This window comes from Triplophysa rosa, linkage group LG8, assembly GCF_024868665.1.
Source record: "Triplophysa rosa linkage group LG8, Trosa_1v2, whole genome shotgun sequence".
NCBI classification, from domain to species: Eukaryota; Metazoa; Chordata; class Actinopteri; order Cypriniformes; family Nemacheilidae; genus Triplophysa; species Triplophysa rosa.
In genome coordinates, this window is record NC_079897.1 from 9706412 (window position 1) to 9727760 (window position 21349).

General features: G+C 40.8%; 2 protein-coding genes across 3 annotated transcripts; one reads left to right on the forward strand and one right to left on the reverse strand.

The window, feature by feature from the left end:
• The first annotated feature begins 989 nt into the window (after positions 1-989).
• On the forward strand, positions 990-5634 carry mecr (mitochondrial trans-2-enoyl-CoA reductase). Of its 2 annotated transcripts, none has more exons than XM_057341216.1 (10): positions 990-1467; positions 1549-1646; positions 1878-2009; positions 2099-2242; positions 2382-2484; positions 3097-3199; positions 3417-3490; positions 4511-4568; positions 4670-4742; positions 4860-5634. In XM_057341216.1, the coding sequence occupies exons 1-10, from the start codon at positions 1277-1279 to the stop codon at positions 5021-5023; spliced, it is 1140 nt and encodes a 379-aa protein (XP_057197199.1). In that variant the 5' UTR covers positions 990-1276; the 3' UTR covers positions 5024-5634. The 2 variants fall into 2 exon arrangements, with proteins under 2 accessions (XP_057197199.1, XP_057197198.1); XM_057341215.1 differs by having other exon boundaries at positions 4508-4568; positions 4860-5633.
• Positions 5635-5774: 140 nt separating this feature from the next.
• smpdl3b (sphingomyelin phosphodiesterase acid like 3B) lies at positions 5775-15864 on the reverse strand. The gene is made up of 8 exons (XM_057341209.1): positions 15345-15864; positions 14420-14636; positions 11464-11561; positions 11235-11378; positions 10932-11101; positions 10653-10833; positions 6319-6452; positions 5775-6200 (listed from the first exon to the last, which is right to left on the reverse strand). The coding sequence occupies exons 1-8, from the start codon at positions 15493-15495 to the stop codon at positions 5835-5837; spliced, it is 1461 nt and encodes a 486-aa protein (XP_057197192.1). The 5' UTR covers positions 15496-15864; the 3' UTR covers positions 5775-5834.
• Between the last annotated feature and the right edge of the window lie 5485 nt (positions 15865-21349).

Genomic DNA, 21349 nt, shown 5'->3' on the forward strand with positions numbered 1-21349 from the left:
CACATTGTAAATAAGGGTCATGCTCATATTTTAACTATTTCAGAATTATTCCCAAAATAACTTCTCGTGTGCCATGAATCAGTTGATAGCCAAATTTGATCTCTGGGATATTTCAGGTTGTTTTGAAATTGTGAGGTGGTCTTGACTTCAGAGAGTGAAATAAATTTCTTCTAGTTATAATCATAATTATTGACTCCATTAATGTTATGTTTACATACAGAATTACTGTAAATATCCAATTGCAGGACTTTAGGATGAACAGGAATGTAGGCTGTATATCCTAACTTGAATGTTTCCACCTACAAAAACTGAAAAGACATTATCTACGCCACGTCTTTATGCAACATTATTTGAGTTCATGTTTTTCTGTCCTTTGATAAAAAAAGAATGAATTATACAAAGTTTTGCATAATTTAGATATGCCTAAGCTGTTATCGACTATCCTGTTGAAATTTGGAATCACTTATTGAACATTTGAATGTATTGTGAATGTATTGTTTTTTCATCTAATAAATTTAGTGGAATGTAAGAAATTGACTGGTCATTGCTTATCTGTTGTGTATTTTAACCTCTAAATTAATTAAAGGATTAAATTAATTAAAATAGGTTAATGTCATAACCATGGAAATCACAGTTCTGGATGTACGTCGACATTGCCATGACTGAAACAAAATGACAAAACGATTCTTCGTCCAGAGGGATTTTCGTACAATCTTTGAAGAATACCTCATTTAATTAATGGTTTAACATTGCTAATAACAACAACTGTACATACAGTGATTTTAGCTTAAAGTTATCTGAAAGAGGTTGAGCTGAAAGATGAAAGGCTAAAAAGACGAGAGTGGCTAAAGTTATTTTCGTATCAGCGCTTTCCAAATGCGCGTATATTACCGACTTATCGGTGAAATAAGAATCCGACGAATCATGAAGCTTCTCTCTGAAACTCTCATGAATATTAATTACGCAACCTTGTCCTGCAGACCGACCACCTGATTTTCTGCAACAAGGCAAACCTTGGCAAGCGGGCGAGGTCAGATTGGCGAAAACGTGGCTCATTAATATTAGTACAGTTTTGTGAGCCATGGTACAAGCAACATTACGCGCCGACGTAATGGATATTCATTATCAACGCACTGCACCTAATGACGCCTTTACTACATGCTTTACGGTACAAACATGGCCACTTACAGACTAAACATAATCGTTTGCTGATTTCTGCTTATTTAAACGCTGCAGGACAAAATATTTATAAACGTGGTCATACCTTAAGTTTAAAATGAGACTCTCACCTGTTGCATCGTTTTTGTTACGGACGCATCGCATTTACCGGACGTCAGGCTCATTGTCATGTAAGAAACGGGTCAGACATGAACCTGTTTTCTTAAAAAACAACTTCTCTGTGTCTGCAGTAACAGACAGCACTGCACTTTTGTACAGAAACCACGGGGAGCCCTCAAAAGTGGTTCAGTAAGCATGTCACCTAACGTTACTCACATATGTGTTCGCCCTTATTTACTTGTTAATAAACATGTGTTGCCTCATTCACAGGCTGGAGACTTTGGACCTGCCCCATATTGGATCCGACTGTGTCCTGGTGAAAATGCTGGCAGTTCCTATTAATCCATCTGATTTAAATATGGTTCAAGGCAAGAGCAAAGCATTTCATGCATTTATTATAATGCATAATAAATCCTAATTTTTGCTTTCAATAAAAGTATTAATATAAGATTATTAGATAAGGAGTTGATGGCTTTGTGAGATTCACCCATATATGTAGTGCTGGTGTGTGAGGAAACATTCGACCGAATTGAATACAAATGTTTATTAATATACATTATGTAATTTTGGAAACTTTCCCACCCTTTGTCATTAAACAGGCACATATGCTATTCTGCCAAGTCTGCCAGCAGTGGGCGGCAATGAGGGGGTGTGTCAGGTCATGGAGGTAGGCGACAAGGTGAAAACACTCAAGGTGGGCGATTGGGTGATTCCAAGAGATGCTGGCCTAGGTGAACATTCATGCACATACAAATGGACAGTCTGTTTAACTTGAGCATCAAACAGCACTTATAGTGTAATTTTTCTGCATTGATCTTAGGTACATGGAGAACAGCAGCTGTGTTGAAGGCTGATGATTTGGTGGCATTGCCCAAAGACATTCCCCTGCTCTCTGCTGCCACCTTAGGAGTCAACCCCTGTACAGCATTCAGAATGCTTTCGGACTTTGAGGAACTCAAACCAGGTTCACTCAACACTTCCCAAACCACTCAGTGTGCACAGTTACCTTATAGTAAAAAAACAACTGAACTGCATCTTAGTTAAGTCAGCTTTATAAAAAAGTCTTATCTTTTGGATCTGCTTAATATTATTCTTTATTTCAGGAGACACAGTCATTCAGAATGCAGCAAACAGTGGTGTTGGACAGGCTGTCATTCAGATTGCCGCTGCTAAGGGTATTCATACCATCAATGTTGTCAGAGACAGGTAAAAGTGACCTTTTATTGTGCGTGTACTGTGGTACATATGCATTTCCTTGTGCACCGGTTATTGTCAGAAAATTAATTATAATCTTTCATTCTGCTCAACATTTCAACATTGATCTGAACAGACAAATCACAGAAATGTTTGTGACTAAAAAAGAACCAAAAACGGTACTAGATGTCACTTAGGCTTTTTGTTTTATTAGTTGATGTTAGGGGAGGTATTGTTAAAGCCTATTGTGTTGATGTGTTAAAATGCATCCTTTCAAGAAATCTTGTCAGTTAAAATCTGTTTAACCTTAATGGAATAAGAGTTACGGCAATAATAGTGACAGATTTGAAGAAAGGAAGCATTACCATTGAAGCATGTGTATAGAAGCAGATGAGACTTTTGTTTTAACAGAGACAAATGTCTCTGAGACTTTAGTTCTTAACAATCTATTCCAAATTCAACACTTTAGATTTGGCTTAATTCTCATATGAAACTGTCTTTTACCATTCAGTTAATTCCTAATACTGTATATAAACACATTTTTTTGCCTCATCCCTAAGCATTACTGATGTTAAATGGCTTGCAGAATAAGCCTATAGTAAAATAGCTTGTTTGCCATTTCAGGCCCGATCTACAACAGCTCTCTGACAGACTTAAAGCTCTGGGTGCTACACACGTCTTTACAGAGGAGTCACTTAGACGGCCAGAAATGAAGGAGCTTTTTATGGTCTGTAAGGCAAGCCAGTGGGACAATGTATTGCATACACATTCTGTTTACAAAAATTTGAATACAGACAAAAATCGGGTGGTTTGCCCAGTTCTTACATTAGTATATTACAAATAACTATAATCCTGTTTCTCTAGTGAAGGCGAATAGAAACAGTAGAAACAACAAACAATGGAAACACGATGATTGGACATTAATTCAGTGTCTGCTTTTACAGTCGTGTCCCCGACCTAAACTGGCACTGAATGGAGTTGGAGGTAAAAGCGCCACAGAGCTGTTACGCCATTTGCAGTGAGTGTCCATTATCTAAGAAAAGTAATGCTCTTTTCAGAAAATCTGGTTTTGAAAGTATTTGACCCATTAATGTTCTCCATTGGATGTTTTAAAAGTTTATTACAAACTATTTATAGAATAGATAATTCCCCACTCTTACTCCCTGTTTAGTGGCTTCCTTAAAGTCCCTGTGAACCGGAAGTTGCGATCGTTTTTATTTCCGTATTCTGACGCATTTCCGAGTGAAATGGAATTTTGAATGAGAAAAATAGTGGCCGTGGCTTATGTCTTTCTCTGCGATTTGATTGGATGTATAAAAACAGCCGTTGCATTTGAAATGGAACTGGCAGCAGACTGACAGTTAAAAGGGAGGAGTAAACGGATGCTCCAGCCAAGCCATCTAACATATGCCATTTAAGATGGATAGTCACTACAGGACAGAAGTGCATTTTCAATTCAGTTTATTTATATAGCGCTTTTCACACTGTGCATTGTTCCAAAGCAGCTTTACAGGAGCAAATAAGAAAAACAGAAAAACACAGAAAGGTAAAACACAGCACAGTGCATTTTCAGATTTTAACTGAAGATTATGAGGGCGATTATTAAAAAGAGAATGACCCACATTGATAAACTATTTACAATAAACGCTGCAATATTTCATGAAAAAATAGGCATTGCATTTTTTTATTTCACTGGGACTTTAAAGGCATATTTCACCCCAAAATTTAATTTCTGTCATCATTTACTCACCCTCCTGTCTTTTCAAACCTGTATGACTTTCTTTCTTCTGCAGAAGAAAAAAAGAAAATATCTTAAAGAATGTTGGTAACCTAACAACAGTGGTACTCATTGACTTGGAATTGTCTTGGTTTTGTGTCTGTCCAGTAGAAGTGAATGGGTACCACTGTTGTTTGGTTATCAACATTCTATAAAAGATCTTCTTTTTTGGGGTAAACTATCTCTTTAATAAAAAAGTATGCAGCATATTCAAATGTAAGTAAAAAACAAATACATAATATAATCTGTGTTTATCAGAAGTGAAGGGACTATGGTGACTTATGGAGGAATGGCCAAACTACCCGTCACTGTACCAGTGGTAAGCTTTACTGCATCTCTCTTACCTGTTCTTGATAAACCTTGACATCTGATTTGAAATAATATAAAAGGAATCACTTTGTAATATTTTGTGTTCTTTAGGGTGCACTGATCTTTAAAGATGTGAAAATAAGAGGTTTTTGGGTAACCCAGTGGAGAAGAGACAATAGTCATGGTAAGTACTTTAAAGTAAAAAGCCTACTGTGCACTGTATTCAGTTGTGTTGAGATTGTATGAAAATCACAAGGTTTAAATTGATACACTAAGTGGCACCTTTGGACTCTTGATGTAGATGAGGACTCTTTACGCAACATGCTGGATGAACTTTGCATCCTCATCCGTGCTGGGAAACTGTCCGCTCCAGCTTGCATTGAAGTGGGGCTTCAAGACTTTCAAAAAGCCCTGGAGAATGCCATGAAGCCATACATGTCTACCAAACAAGTTTTTGTCATGTAATCTCATTTATACATTATACATTTGTTTATTAAAAAATCCTCGAGCTTTCCAGACACACAGACAATAAATGTGATCCCGACATCAAAGCCTAGTACTGTCATGGAAACAAAAGATATTTTAGCATTGTTTTTGAATGGGTTGACATTTGTTGCAACTAAGAAACAGCAATTATCAATGCACCAGACAGCTCAGCGGTCAACCTGCTTTTATAGTAAATAGACATGTACAAAAAAGTTTTGCTGCCAACTAAGTCATTGTAGGGTCCTTGTGTTTTATTTGCCAATCAGGTGGATGTTTCATCATATGGACTGAATATTTATTGTAATGTTTATGTAAAAACCTCCGTTTACCGTCACTCATTAAAATCCTGATATATGATATGAACAATTGATAAAACAAGTCATTATGATATGCGGCATTATGAAATCATTAGTTTTGATGACAGTTTGAAAGAATTCGCTAAAATGTTCACGGACCATTGAAATAACTTTTAAAATGTCATAAGATGAATTGCTGAAAGATTTCAGTCGATTTTTAAAAATCTGTTTTGTTTCCACTAAAATGTTGCATTCTGTTCAATGTTTCTGCATAAGTTGCGTCTTGTCTGCATATCACAAATAAACAAAGTTTTAGTTTTTTTTTAAGAAAATTAGAAATAAAATGAACTGAGACTGCACTTTTTATGGATCACTAAATAAATATTAAGCAAATTTGTTCTGATTTATGATGAAAAATCTGATTTACAAAATTCTTTACTCAAGTCTTAACACAATTGTCTTTCATTTTTTATAGTTTTCTGAGCAATGAGCTGTTAGCATCCAACATACAATAAGCTCAACACCAGAGATAGAATCAAAGTAAACAGCATTGGGCCAGTTGCTGATGTTCCCTCTTTTAAGACACATTTCTCATAGTCCTTAAAATCAACTTCCCGCATTGAGCAAACATGATCGATTCGACAGTCACTGTTGCAATCTGTGAGGTCGTAACTGACGGAGTTGAACTCATAATATTTCTGCAGATAACACTTCTCATTAGATATCCGCTCAATCACATGGTGCATTGAGGCAGGAGAGGCATCGGGCACGCGAAATGCTTCTGTCAGGCGGTACTCCTTCTCCCAACGGGACCGTGCAACATTTGCGAAAGTCAGGTTCAGGAAATAGGTCACGACATCCTGTACATTTCAACAGAGCAAACAAACCACAAAAAATAGCAAATATTAGTAAATAGAAGGCATATGTTTAATATTTTCAGTCTAAGAAGAAATACTGAAATGTGAGGATCTGCTTTACCTTCACCAAAAGAGTTTTGGTGTCATACTCAATCACTCGAATGCCAGGATTATTTGCGCCATCCACGACGCCTGGCAGAGTTGTTTTCCAGGGTGTCACTCCTGGGGTCAGGAGCATTACACCTATTGGAGATACTGTGACAGGAGAAGGTGTTAATGATTTTACAAACAACTTGTGAGAATCATTTCATATTAGTGAGGATCTATATATCGCCATGTAGATCCTAATATTTGCCATGGCAAATATTAAGTTAGTTATCTGATATTTGAAATATTGTTACATTTGAAAATTGTATAACATTTGTGTAATTTTGGCAAATTTCCCACATTGCTTTCTCAATATCGTTATCGGCATATACCAATAATAACCCATATCGTTTGAACACTATCGCATAAAATATGTGGACACTCCCTTACCCAGATAGCAAAGGTACATCTGTAGGATGTCTGCTAAACATCTTAGAAAGAGCTGTTGTACATCCATTCTAAATCATACACATCTTACAGACATCTTCTAGAGGTCTATATGACATCTGACAGCAGACGTCTCAGAGAGATGTCTTGCAGATGAAAATGCAGACATCAAATAGATGGGGGCAGTTGTGGCCTAATGGTTAGAGAGTCGGACTCGTGACCAGAAGGTTGCCGGTTCGATTCCCAGGGCCGGCAGGTAACAACTGAGGTGCCCTTGAGCAAGGCACCTTACCCCTACTTGCTACCCGGGCGCTGCAGTGATAGCTGCCCACTGCTCCGGGGGTACGTGTGTTCACCACTTGTTCACTACACTTGTTCACTACTTGTTCTTAACGATGGGTTAAATGCAGAGGTCACATTTCGTTGCCTTGTACTTGTACATGTGTAATGACAATAAAGTTAAATCTAAATCTAAAATAAGGGCTTTGGCTGAGCGCCCCTTTATTCCTTTAAGCTTAAAGTCTCCATGAACCGAATGAATGCGATAGTTTTCACTTCTGTATCTTGACGCATTTCTGAATTTCGTCTTTCTCTGCCATTTGATTGGATGTATAAAAACAGCTGTTGCATTTTGAAATTGAACTGGCAGCAGACTGACAGTTGAAGGGTGGAGTTAACGGATGCTCCGCCCAAGCCACATACCTCATTTAAAGGAGCGATGAATTAAGACATCAATTTTAACCTGTGCTTTTGTTATATAAGAGGGAATCGTATTCAAGCAAACATCCTGTAAGTGTCAGAACTGAAAACGCCTTTGTTACTGAAATTACAACTGTTATTGACACCAGGCCCAGGGAACGCCAGGTCCTGGAATGCACCTTTGAACACCGCCTCCACAGAAGAATATCAATGACTACTTCTCTAGCCCTGCCCACTCACGCAAGACAGTACTGAAGTAGCACAAGTTGCGCGGAATCAGATAGAGCGAGCAAGCCATAAACATGCCGTTAAAGATCGCAAAATATTGTGCAGTCAGTGCCTGGTTGTGGAAGAACACAGTCGCTGCATAACCTTCCTTCGGATTCCGACATTAGTAATGCATGGTTGAGGTTTATTTTTAAAGTCGTTCCAGCTCACGTGGGTAAAACATTACCGCGGATTCCTTTGTGAACAAGGCACAGGTCGCCGCTGGATTTGCGGAGAGACTAAAATTAAAAAGCAGTGCTGTGCCGTCAATATTGGATCCGATAGGAATGGCGCAGCAATCTTATGTGAGTACAACATTTTTGTACTATGCGTCACTATTGCTTTGTTAGAGATCGCTTGATATGCCCAGAGCCCTATTCGCATGGGATTAGTATTACCTGGGGACCTCTAGTCATTTGTAATAATTGCAGAGGTTGTCTGTGATCTTAATCCTGTGCGAATCGGCCATGTCTGTAATTTGTAAAGTAAAAATTCCCCCACAAATTACCTACCCTATTTTGACGAACACCGATCACGTCCTGTGATAATATTAGTCCCTTGCGAATCGGCATCTCTGTGATTTGGTGGGCTCATCATTTTTCAAGGTTGTTTGCAAATACTGGAGGCTGTTTTGAAGTGTTTTGGTATTATTTCGGGTAACATCCATAAATTACCGGGAGTCTTTTTTATTTATCATGGAAACTCTCGTAACATTTGAGACCCGCGATCGCGGTGATCTCCTGTCGGGTTCGCGATCACGGGTCTCAAATGCTGACAGGTACGGATATCATTAAACACCTTACAACTATATGCTATACAAACTATACGCAAAGCCTTGCCATCACATCCGGGAAAGAAGTCAGTAAATTTGAGTCAAATCACAGGCTTCTTTTATCCCGTGCGAATGCACCACATGAAATACAGATGTGGTGGGGAGGTAATTTATAAATCACACGAGGTCCCCAGATAATACTAATCCCGTGCGAATAGGGCGAATGTGTAACCTAACGTTACATCTCTAACCAAATTCACAGAAGGCTCCAACTAAGTTTACTACTCAAACTGCTATCCAATCATAGCAGTGGGCGTTTACTTCCAAGTCTTCAATGCGGCACGCCCATTAAAACCGACTGTCTATTACCTTTGGATTTTGATGTTTTTAAATGTAAAAACCACACAAACGTCGTACAACAGTATAAAACAATAAACAAGCCCAGTTCATGACACCTTTAAGATGAATAGTCATAGTCGAGACAACTCGGATTTCGGGTATTGCTGACCTTAAAGATGGGGTAACATGCTATTTCATGCATTCTGACTTCTTTACACTGTTAAACATGCTTGCTTCTCATGCTTAACATGGTCAACTTGTTAAAAAACAAGTTGGACGTATGACGTAGTATTTCTGTGCTTCATACACTCCCCTAGCACCCCAACTTGTTTCGGAAAGTTTTTATAAGTCTGGATCCCTGTTTCGTAATTAAACTAGGGCTGCCGCGATAAACCGACGATAAATATCATGTGATTTATGCACAGCTTTTGAGTGAAGTACGGGAAAATGCTGCTGCATCCGAAAGCCAGAGGGCGCGCTCGTGCGGAAACTCCAAATACGCACTGCAGAAGAAGACCATAACACGTTCTAGAATCTAGGAAATGTCTATAGACATCTTTTTATCACTGTTACTCAAGCCTCATTAGGTATTTTTATGATAATAAAATATATTTATAATGATCATGTTTGACGGGTGTTGCTTCTTCAAATGCACATTATAAGCCACTCAAACTCGCACTGCTTTTAGATCGAGCAGCATTTCTACTGATCCCAGAGCCGTGCTTCACGGACCAGCTACGCATTAAAAATAAATATTGACACATTGCATATCGCAGCCAGCTTGATTTCAATAGGATTTAGTGGTATTGCAATAAATTATCGTGCAACCATGTGTTTTGTCAGTCAGTCGGCGCGTACATGCATAATGTAAACAACACGAAAGGATAATGCAATAATGTATTGTGTGCTCGTGCTGTAGTTCCGTCCCCCCTGCCTGCCTCCAGCAGCTCGTCTTTTTACGGAACATGGGAATGTGACACGTGATTGATTGGAGCGGATTGAGGTCGGAAGTCGGATATAGGTCATAATATCCGAAACCCGAGTTGTCTCGAACGCAGCATCACTACAGGACAAGAGTGGATTTTCAGATTTTAACTGAAGATTATGAGGGCACACGAATTTTAAAAAGCAAATGAACCATATTGATAAACTATTTACAATAAACGCTGGAATATTTCATGAAAAAAATAGGCAATGTAATATTTAATTTCACTGAGACTTTAATATTGAAATTGTGTGGAATGTTTTTGCAGACGTTTTTGCTTCATACCAAAAACTTCTGTGGACAAGGGGAGCTTGATAAAGAAAAGGTTTAAAGGTCTGGACTGGCATGCGCAAGGCTCACATTTGCTATCGAACACCTTTGGGATGAACTGAAATACTGACTGTATGTTTATTGCTCAACATAAATGTCTGACCTCACTGAATATTCTTGGTTCTCAACGCAATTATATCCCGTTAGCCATGTTCCAACTTCTAGTTGAAAACCTTTCCTGAAGAGTCTAGGCTTTTAGGGAGGACCAACTCTCTAATAAAATAATATGTTCAGTATGGTGTATGGTGATGCTGTTGACTTGACAAAAGCTCTAAGGCTTAAACCAGGACTAAGCCTTAGTTGAATTAAGATATGTATGGTGCTTTTATAAATAAATAAAAAATACTGGTGTGCATCTTGAGACAAAACAATGGCACTGATATATTTTAAAATATTTCTGGGCAAGTTATATTCAGTTAAGACAGGTCACACATTCATTTTAGTATGGGACTAGCCTTAAGCCTTGTCTGTGAAACCGGGCCTAAATGTGACAGAATGACGTCTGAGTTTGGACTGAAAGTGAAAGTACCGTTTGGGCTGTAAAACATGCGGAAGCTGTCAGTGTGATGGTGACCAAAGAACTGTCCAAGTATAACAGCATGATGCTTCTGGATAAGATCAATATAGCGCTTATTGAACTCTTCCCTGAACCATGGCTTATGTCGCTTCTTTTCAAAAAAGCCAGGAGGCACGTGACCGATAAGATAAACCTTGGGAAGAAAGAACAAACGGAAGTGCATTAACGGTGCAATGTGTAAACAAATAAGCCAAACTGAACTTTTATATGTTGCAAGACAAAAAAGGGAACCTTTTCATTGTTTTTGGCGGCATCACTAAGGACTTGATCAGCCCAGCTGAACTGGTCTGCAGGGTCTTTCATGTTTTCTGTAAGTTTGTTCTGATCGTAATAGAGGTTAGTGTTTAGCACCACAACTCTCAAACCAGTTTGATTCAGCAGCTTTTCTGTGTAATATCCACCTGTGAAGTATACACACAAACACATAGCAATTTAAAAAGTTACAAATCTTGTTTTCATTTCAAATCAGCTCTTTGCATATACTATTTACTATAATATTAATTAATTATATTTTACTGTATAGCGAATAATGACCTCTTTTGAAGGTTTCTTTAGAAGCAGGATGGAGCCAGTCATGCCACAGGTTTGCGGTTTGCTCATAAATGTTGTTTTGTTCAGGGGGCATCTGACTCTTTGGATGGTAGTCATGATTCCCCAGAGCAGAGTAAACTTTGGTGTCTACAGAAATGCAATTCTACAATGAATTTCATTAAAAAGCAAAACAACCGTATCAGTACAATACATCACTAATGGTAACACATACTAGGAAACAGAGCTTTTATGATCTGGGTGAGGTTGCCAATTATACTCAGGACGGATTCTTCACCCAGATGTTCATCTGGCACATGAGGTGTATCGTCCCTGTGAAAGGAGGATAAGACTAATGTTTAGATCACACTGGTTACCGACCTGCACATCAGTCAATCATTTTTACACAACTACTCATTCTGAATACTTAGGTATTCAACACAAATGTATGAATCAAACAAATAATTAAATATCAAAACATATAGTCGTTAATAACCTAATATGTTAATTATGAATAAAAGATGTCATTTTTATGTCATGTCTTTTATTTTGAAAACATTCATTGTCAAGTTTGTCATGTAATTCCCTATTCCATGTTCTAATTGGTTCCCTTGTTTTATCTGTCATGATCTGATTGGTCCACTGTCTGTATAGAGCCCTCATGTGGCCATTGTCTGGTTTTGGTTGTGCATGTCTACATGTTGTTGGCAAGTTTCATGTTTTCTAGGCAATGTCAGGTCACATTTATCACTTGAGCTATAATATAAAATCACATATTTGTGTCAGGCAAAGCTGCCACCCATATAGGCTTATGAGCATGTTGTTCCTGCTTCTGTCTTGTGCATTCAAAATTTACACCAGAATGTCAGATTAAAAGTTCAAAATCAGGGGTGAAAGGGTTCAATTAATAAACTGAACACAGCTTTGCTAAACTCATCTTGCAGTGGACTTCTACTAGACCATTTCATCGGACGTGCGTGCCGAGACTGCAGTTATCTTCCGGTCTGTGTTTGGCTAGTGTCTAATAATTTAACTATTTAATTTAATTTGAAATATAAATTTATGATTATTTTATTGTATAATAATTGTATTAAATAAACGATTTGTTGATTTTTGTTGTATTCATTTTATTAAAGGAACAATACGGCGTTTGATCTATTGACGGAAATGCGATATAATATACAAAACTATTTATTCAGAGGTGTATAAATACCTTACGTAATGAACCATTATGTTTGTAATACCTTAGAATAAGCTATTTATATCTACATACAGAGCGGCCCTACATACATTGAATTCGCCGCCATGTTTTGTACAGCAGCCCTAAACGGACAAACAACTCTACAACGTGCGTTTCCTCTCCGCCGCGGTATCGTGGTGAAACAGATCACGGGATGATCCGTGATCTGTATGGATTGTGCAATCCGGTTCGGAACGCATGTGACCAGCGGATTAACTGAAAGTTTAAGTAAAAAAGTAAAACGCGCTCTCACTCTCTCTCTGCAGTATCTGGACGAGTACAATATTAAAGCGGTTCCACATAAACAATGATGCTCAAAACTGCTCCGTCACACAGCTAATATTACAACAACATATCTTGGTATGCTAGTATGTTACTCACATGCTGAGTCAAAGCAACCACCTCGAGGGTGATTTTTAGACGATCTTTCTCTCCAACGTCTCTCTCTGCTGGAAAGTATCTCCATAGATATTCTGCTAAAAGCCTTAGTACCGCAGGTCTTAACGCGTCTCTGCTGGAAAGTCTTTATAATATTAACACAGGTCCTAGCTCCTGTCTGACTTTTAGCCTTCTTTTTAAACTTAAAATCCACAAACCGTTTATTTTATGTAATACATAAGACATCGCTCTTTCTACAGTCTTTCTAATGCCCGCAAAATCTCTTCCCTGCATCAACATGAGAACCGACATCTTTTTGTACTGTGGTGGCCACCGTCGTGTTTGGACTGAGCGATTCATGGCAGATCTATAATACAATAGTGATGGGTCGTTCTTGAACGATTCGTTCATTTTGAACGAATCTTTAATGTGACTCGGGAAGAACGAGTCATCTCGGGGAGTGATTCGTCCAGTCACACATGCGCATTGCGCAACATTCTATGGGTCCTGTGACAAAAGAATGAACGACTCAAACCGAAGACTCGGGAGGTGAACTAATCAATTCTCTTTCCGGCTCAGACTGCATTGGTAAAGCGTAGGGGGCTGTTACGTGATGAACGAACGACTCGAACCCGAAGACTCGAGAGGTGAACTAATCAATTCTCTTTCCATCTCAGACGGCATTGGAAAAGCGTAGGGGGCTGTCACTTGATGAACGAACGACTCAAACCCGAAGACTCGGGAGATGAACTAATCAATTCTCTTTCCGGCTCTGACTGCATTGGTTTAGCTTACGACGCTGTCACGTGATGAACGAATGATTCAAACCCGAAGACTCTTGAGGTGAACTAATCAATTCTCTTTCCGGCTCTGACTGCATTGGTTTAGCTTACGAAGCTGTCACGTCGTGAACGAATGAGTCAAACCCGAGGACTTGTCAGATAAGAGGTGTGGTGAGTTAATCATAGACTAAAGACCCAGGTAAACAATGAATTAATCTTTTCTGTTTCTTATAGCATTATAGTTTTGTATTGTTTGTAATGTGATCAACGTTTGCATAAGTAGTAGATGTGTTAGGAAAGTAACATGTAACATTTTAATTATATTTAACTAAAATGAACGAAATGAACGATATGACTCGAAAAAAGATTTGTTCATTTTGCTGAACGAGACTCAAAGGTCCGAGTCAGTAAAATGATCTGAACTTCCCATCACTATAATACAACGCTAGTGGCCGCTGTTAATTAAGAACTGCGCCTTTAAATAAACAATTTGTTGAATGTTGTACAGTTTGTCGCATTTAAAGAAACCGTATGGTACATTGACATCTAGCGGCTGAGCTTGGTATGGCAGTCTAAATTAAAAATAAAAATTTGAAGTAACGGTTCTTTTCGGTTTCTTATGCTTGTTATCAGAAATAATCTAGGCATTAAAAATGTACCGGAAGTCAAAGGCAGTCTACGAACGCGCGCATGCGCAGTAACTTTTGTTTATGTTGTGGTTGTTGTCTCCGAAACCGTCTCTATGACGCAAGTTCAGTTTTGTCTTAAAATTAGACTTTTGACACACATACCCAGTCCACACAATGAAGTCCGGGTCAGACAGAATATATTTCATGGCATGTATTGATGAGTTTATCAGAGCCCATGATGAATCACATAGATAATCTCCAAATTTTCCTGCGTTTGGGGTTGGACGGTCTCCACTAGAGGCACAAACAGATGCAGAGTTCTCACTCCCTAAACCATAAGAGGGATCCCAGTGGAGGTCTGTGATGTGCCAAAAATGACCTGAGGTGAAAAAGAAAACTGTTAAACATATGTACAGTTGCTTACAGCTTGGGCAAGTGTTTTCTTTTTCTAATTGTGGTTTTAATTTTATGTGCGAGTTATTCCCATTTTTTTACATTGGTTGGTTGATTTCTAATGTTCAAAATGGTGGAAGTCATTCTGTCATTCTTGTTTCTTCCCCTCGTTCATTTAAACTCTGTCAACTCTAATTATAATCCTACTGTAAAAAACTCTTGTCACTAGCAGTTTGCTGTTGCAGACTAGCAGTCGTTGCATAATGTGTTTATTTCACCTCCATCTTTACGTATACTGCCCACATATCTACTTAAGCCCGGTACAGATCATTTACAGTGTGATTTCAGCAATCTTATAAGATCATGACATCACACGATCTACGACATGAATCTAAAAACCTTGGGTATAATCAAAAATCCCCACGAAGCCATGGTTAACAGTGATCTTATAACAGCTCTGTTATTTAAAAACATAGACTCTTACCAAAGATACAGATTGGATAAAGATGATCTTTAGTAAGCCTTATCTTAATATAAAAAAATGCTGGATAGTTTGAGATATACCAAAATTAAGTATCCTTGCTAAGTCAGAATTCTGCCACACAAATAGATTTGTTTCATGCAAGTAAATGGTATTTGTTAAATATACTTTGCATTTGATCATGCCATATTTTTAAATCATTTGAAGACACACCTGTCAAAACCTTGCATCCACCATAGACAATAAAAATGTTGAGGAGTATAATCTTCCAAACACAGGCCATTGTGAACTTTCCTGAAATGCGTCTGAGATCCAAAGAGTCTGATATAAGTGCTGTTATGCTACACGGTCCACAGATGTCCATAAAATGACAGATAAGATAAACAGGCTGAAGTAAAAAGACAAAAGGACATGAATAGTAAATGAACCCAACGTCAAAGAAAAAAACAAGAACTAAAGATCGATCTGTTTTACACTTGCCAGCAATTTAATATGAAGCCAACATACTATTTTAGAATGCTACTATTTTGAGGGTATGACAGTTTACTGTCAGTGTTCATAGTGAAAGACATTAAAATCAGTATACTAATTAAATACTTAATGCTAGATGTGCAACAGTAATCCATACTTACTGTGCCTTTGTTTACAGTTATAACCAATGCGATTCCCTTAATGATATCTTTAATGAACTTTACTTTGAAGTTGCTTTAAAATATGGAGGACCGGGAGTGCCGATTAGAAATAAAATGACGAATCATTTGATCAATGTAATAATTAAAACATAAAATGTAAACAAATAAATCATTTTTAGACTTATTTAAAAAGGTTTATTTAATTTGTGTTTTAAAATGTAGTTTAATTTAACAATAAAACGTTAAATTTAAAAAATCGTTTTTACATTTATAAATAAATAGATACAGTTAAAACTGTTTTTTTAAAACAGCTTTTTGAAAAGCATTTGCCCAATGCTTTTCTCTCTCTATTTGCCAATTGCTTTTCTTTGTCTTTTTGCCAAATGCTTTTTGTTATCCATTTGTCAATCGAGTTAAAAAATTCCATTGGACAGTACACACGTGGGGGCAGCCAATAAGCTTTCGGCTCAGTTTTAGGATACACCCCCTCTCCCACATATCATACATAAGTAAATGTAAGGCGGAATTTCATTGGCCAGCAAGAAAGAAAGAACGTAACGTTATACCTTGCGCACCATGGCAGTCTTGGCAGAACATATTGTGACGCTCCAATGTTGCCGGCTCCACATATTTTTTATATTTCTCTTATCCACCTTAAGAGGTTTGTTTAAAAAGTCTGTAAGTGCCTTGCGAAGTGGACATCACTGGATGGAAGCGTTTTATGTTCGATTCGAAGGTATAACCCTGATAAAACACACCTGAACAAGCTATTCAAAGCCTTCAGGAATAGACGCGTTCGAGGGGGCTTCGCAGGTTGCTTGGCGTATCACATTAAAGTGCCGCGAGAGCGATTCAAAAGCATACAAAGCAGTTTGCACTTGAATCGCTCTTGCGGTACTTTAATGTGATACGCGATGGATCTTTTTATCAGGGTTGGGGCTGAGCTCGATAGGAAAGTGGATCTCTCTGGCCAGAGTTGAGAACCACTATTCTAGATGGCGCTGCCCAACTCCTTCGGTGTGTGACCACGCTTTAATTTGGGTTTTTGTCTGTATGCTTGTTCACATATGCAGTGTCCGAAATTAACTTCTGCCATGGCGCGCAAGGTATAACTTTACTGTTTTAATGGCGGTAGGTCTTTCTTGCTTGCTGTCCAATGAAATTCTGCCTTACATTTACTTCGTATGACGTGTGGGAGAGGGGGTGTGTCCTAAAACTGAGCCAAAAGCTGATTGGCTGCCCCCACGTGTGTACTGTCCAATGGAATTTTTTAACACGATTGACAAATTATTTTTAAATCTATTACAAGACACAAACGCTCCATAATTTATTGGAGTGTTGTGTGTAAGACACCTGTGATTCTGCTCTTACATTCAAACTAGTCTTTAGATGTCACACAGAACATAAAACACAGTACATGAAACCAGATTAGATAAATGTTACCTGTGATAAACAATCTAAAATGCGTTGGACATAATTGATTATTCTTGTGAGGTATCATGCATATGCGTGAAATATGCATGCACTTAGATTTACCTATATTCTGTATTCTAATCCTTAAAATAGAAAGTCAGTGTGACCTTCCTCAATCCATTATCATTGAATCAGTAATCATTGAACTTCTGTTTCTAATCTCCAGCGTTTACTGTACTTACTTCAGAGTATGGAGGACTAAACCTGCAAAAATTATAAATAAATGAATGTATAAATAAATAAATATATAAACGAATAAATGTAATAATATGAAAATAAATACAGGAATGAATGGTTTGATAAAACAAAATAANCTCCATCATAGAGTGGTGGGTTGTTGGCGTGTGGTTCCGGCTCGAGGGAGTGAGTGAGAATCTGTGGGCTGGCGGCCGCGCGGCGTAGATCAGTAACCTGGAGAAGCAGCTCCGCCACCTGGGCGTTGAGTACCTCGACGTCCTGTGTGGCGGCATTCAGAAGAGAGGCCTGGTGCCCCAACATGGCGCCTTGCTGCTGTAACGCCATTCTCAAAGGATCCGTCCCTGCTGAGTCTTGTTGATGGTCGGACCGTTCTGTCATGGTACACAAGGTAAGTAGACTCAATTGCAGGGAAAAAATGAAAGTGTTTATTTAGACACACACCAACCACAGAGCGTAGGCTACGAAATACTCTTTAGTCCAAGAGAGAGGGTCAATGAGACAATAACTCAGTTCGTAACAGCCTCAGAGAATCCTAAGGCGCAAACGGAAGCAACAGTTCATAGGTGTCTCAGGAATTCCAGTGAGGCACGAGCTGCGCCGCAGAGATGGTTGACCACCACAGGAGAGGCGTAAGGACTGGAGAAACTCTCGGGACGAGAGAGAAGGTGCCCAGCCGAAGGATGGCTCAGGACCTCAGAAGAGGCTCCGCCTGAGGGCAAACGTCTGCGGATGGGTGAGGTGTCAGCGGGTGGAGAGTGGAGCAAGCCGGGACGCCAACGGGAACTGGAAGAAGTAGAAAGATAAAACAGGACCAAACAACTGGGAAAAAACATGAACAAGAATTAAGCTAAGACACTGAGTAATACTGGATTCTTACGAAGACTACATAACAAGACAGGGTTGCATAAAGCACAAGAAAACAAAAGCCGCTATGGCAGAGGTTTCTGATCAGAGAGTTTTCACTGAAACGGTCCGACACAAGACAGGAGAACAAGAGGGACTAAATAGGAAAACCTAACAAGCCACAGGTGGCGGGGGAATTAGAGAAAGCGATGATAATGATGGTCGGAAACATCTACAGGTGAACAGGGTGAAGAGGTGATGAGAAACCGGTGAGGGAAAAGCCTAACAGGGAGACACGAAGGTGGGGTAAATAACGTAGACACAAAACAAACAGACATAGTGACAGGAAGAGAACCCACGTGACTGGGATCACAACAGTACCCTCCCCCCCACCGGCGCCCACCGGGCTCTAGGGAGGGGGCTCACCTCTTCTCCGGTTGAAGTCCATGATCAACGACCTATCCAAGATGTCGCGAGACGGCACCCAACACCTCTCCTCTGTACCATAACCCTCCCAGTCCACTAAGTACTGAAAGCCCCTGCCACGGCGGCGTACATCCACCAATCTTCTGACGGTGTACGCAGGAGAACCGTCCACCAAACGAGGGGGAGGGGGAGTGGGACGGCTACTGGCAGGGTTGAGAGGGGAAGTGACAGCAGACTTAACCCTGGAAACATGGAAAACAGGGTGAATTCGACCAAGATTGGGGGGAAGTTTGAGCCGAACAGCCACCGGATTCACCACCTTAGTGATGCGGTATGGCCCAATGAACCTGGGTGCTAGTTTACGAGAAGGCACCCTGAGAGGCAGGTCATTGGTGGAGAGCCATACTTGTTGACCACACACGTAGGCTGGGTGAGAGGACCGGTGCCGATTGGCCTCTGCCTTGGTCCTTTCTGAGGTTCGGGCCAAAACCTCTCTGGCTCTCGTCCAGGTGCGACGGCAACGCCGGACGAATGCCAGAGCTGAAGGGACCGCAGCATCGAGTTCCTGCGAGGGAAACAAGGGAGGTTGATAACCTAGCGAACATTCGAATGGGGACATACCTGACGAAGAGACGGGTGAAGAGTTGTGGGCGTACTCGACCCACGAGAGCTGTTGGCTCCAGGAGCTGGGATTGTGGGACGTCAGACAGCGGAGTCTCCTTTCGAGATCCTGGTTGGCTCGCTCGCACTGCCCATTGGACTGGGGGTGAAAACCTGAAGACAGACTCACGGAGGCCCCGATCTGTCTGCAGAACTCTTTCCAGAACCGGGAGGTGAACTGAGGACCCCTATCGGACACGACGTCAACCGGGAGACCGTGGAGACGGAAGACGTGGTCCACCAACAGTTGAGACATCTCCCGGGCGGAGGGAAGTTTGGGCAAGGGAACAAAATGGACCGCCTTGGAGAAGCGATCCACCACCGTGAGGATGACGGTGTTACCACCCGACGGAGGAAGGCCAGTAACAAAGTCCATAGCAATGTGTGACCAAGGGCGGGAGGGGATGGGAAGAGGATGAAGTAGACCAGCCGGTGGGCGGTGGGACGGCTTACATTGAGCACATACTGGGCAAGCCAACACGAACTGTCTGACGTCGGCGGCGAAGGCAGGCCACCAAAACCTTTGCCGAACGGAAGCCAAGGTTCCCCGAACCCCTGGATGGCCCGTTAACCTGGACGAATGACACCACTGAAGGACGTCAGGACGCAGCGCAGCCTGCATTAACATCCTGCCCTTCGGACACTCTTCCGGCACTTGCACCTCTCGACCGGCCTCTACTACTCGTCGCTCGAGCTCCCAGGTAATGGCCCCGACCACCATTCTCTTGGGTAGGATGGCATCGGCCGAAGGTTCCTCCCCAGGAGTCTCTAACATGCGAGAGAGCTCATCGGGTTTTACATTCTTCGACCCAGGCCGGTACTAGATGGTGAAGTTGAACCGTCCAAAGAAGAGTGCCCAGCGTGCCTGCCGCGAGCTCAACCTCTTGGCTGAACGGACATACTCCAGATTCTTATGATCCGTCCAGACCAAGAAGGGCTGCGCTGATCCCTCCAACCAGTGACGCCACTCTCCCAAGGCCAGACGAACCGCCAGCAACTCTCGATTACCGATATCGTAGTTCCGTTCAGCAGGACTGAGACGATGAGAGTAAAATGCACAAGGGTGCACCTTACCATCACCGCCGGAGCGCTGAGATAAGACCGCGCCTATCCCGACATCGGAAGCATCGACCTCAACAATAAATTGCCGTTCAGGATCTGGAAGACAAAGCACAGGTGCAGAGACAAAACGGGACTTAAGATTATCAAAGGCTACCTGCGCTTGAGGATTCCATCTGAACGGGACCTTGATGGAGGTCAATGCGGTGAGCGGCGCAGCCACCTGGCCGAATCCCCGGATAAATCGCCGGTAGAAATTGGCGAAACCCAGGAACCGCTGTAAGGCCTTACGAGAGTCGGGAGTGGACCATTCGGCGACGGCCTTAATCTTAGCAGGGTCTGGTTCAATACCCCTAGGAGAAATGATGTGGCCAAGGAACGAAACAGTATCGGCATGGAATTCGCACTTCTCCGCCTTAACAAAGAGTTGATTTTCGAGCAGTCGCTGGAGAACCTCCCGAACGTTTCGAGTGTGTTCCTGGAGAGATGGGGAAAAAATAAGAATGTCGTCCAGATACACAAAGACAAAGCGATTAAGCATGTCACCCAAAACATCATTAATAAGGCCCTGGAAGACAGCAGGAGCATTGGTCAATCCAAAAGGGAGTACCAAATACTCGTAATGTCCCGAAGGTGTATTGAATGCCGTCTTCCACTCGTCCCCTTCGCGAATGCGGACCAGGTGATAGGCGTTACGAAGGTCTAGTTTAGTAAAGACCCGAGCTCCCTGTAACAGTTCAAAGGCAGAAGACATGAGAGGTAAGGGGTACTTATTCTTGACCGTAATCTCATTCAAACCTCGATAATCTATACAGGGCCGCAGGGAGCCATCCTTCTTTTGTACAAAGAAGAAACCCGCACCGGCCTGCGAAGAGGAATGGCGGATGAGCCCAGCTTGCAAGGATTCATAAATATACTTGTCCATGG

Bases quoted from the DNA above. Each gene is read 5' to 3' on its own strand.
- mecr (XM_057341215.1), top strand. From the start codon at position 1,277: ATGAGACTCTCACCTGTTGCATCGTTTTTGTTACGGACGCATCGCATT. The intron at 2,010-2,098 runs GTGAACATTCAT...CATTGATCTTAG, and splicing joins TCCAAGAGATGCTGGCCTAG to GTACATGGAGAACAGCAGCT. The intron at 4,743-4,859 runs GTAAGTACTTTA...CTCTTGATGTAG, and splicing joins GAGAAGAGACAATAGTCATG to ATGAGGACTCTTTACGCAAC.
- smpdl3b (XM_057341209.1), bottom strand. From the start codon at position 15,495: ATGGACATCTGTGGACCGTGTAGCATAACAGCACTTATATCAGACTCT. The intron at 11,562-14,419 runs GTATGTGTGTCA...CTCCTTTCACAG, and splicing joins GACTTCATTGTGTGGACTGG to GGACGATACACCTCATGTGC. The intron at 11,379-11,463 runs GTATGTGTTACC...GCATTTCTGTAG, and splicing joins CATAAAAGCTCTGTTTCCTA to ACACCAAAGTTTACTCTGCT.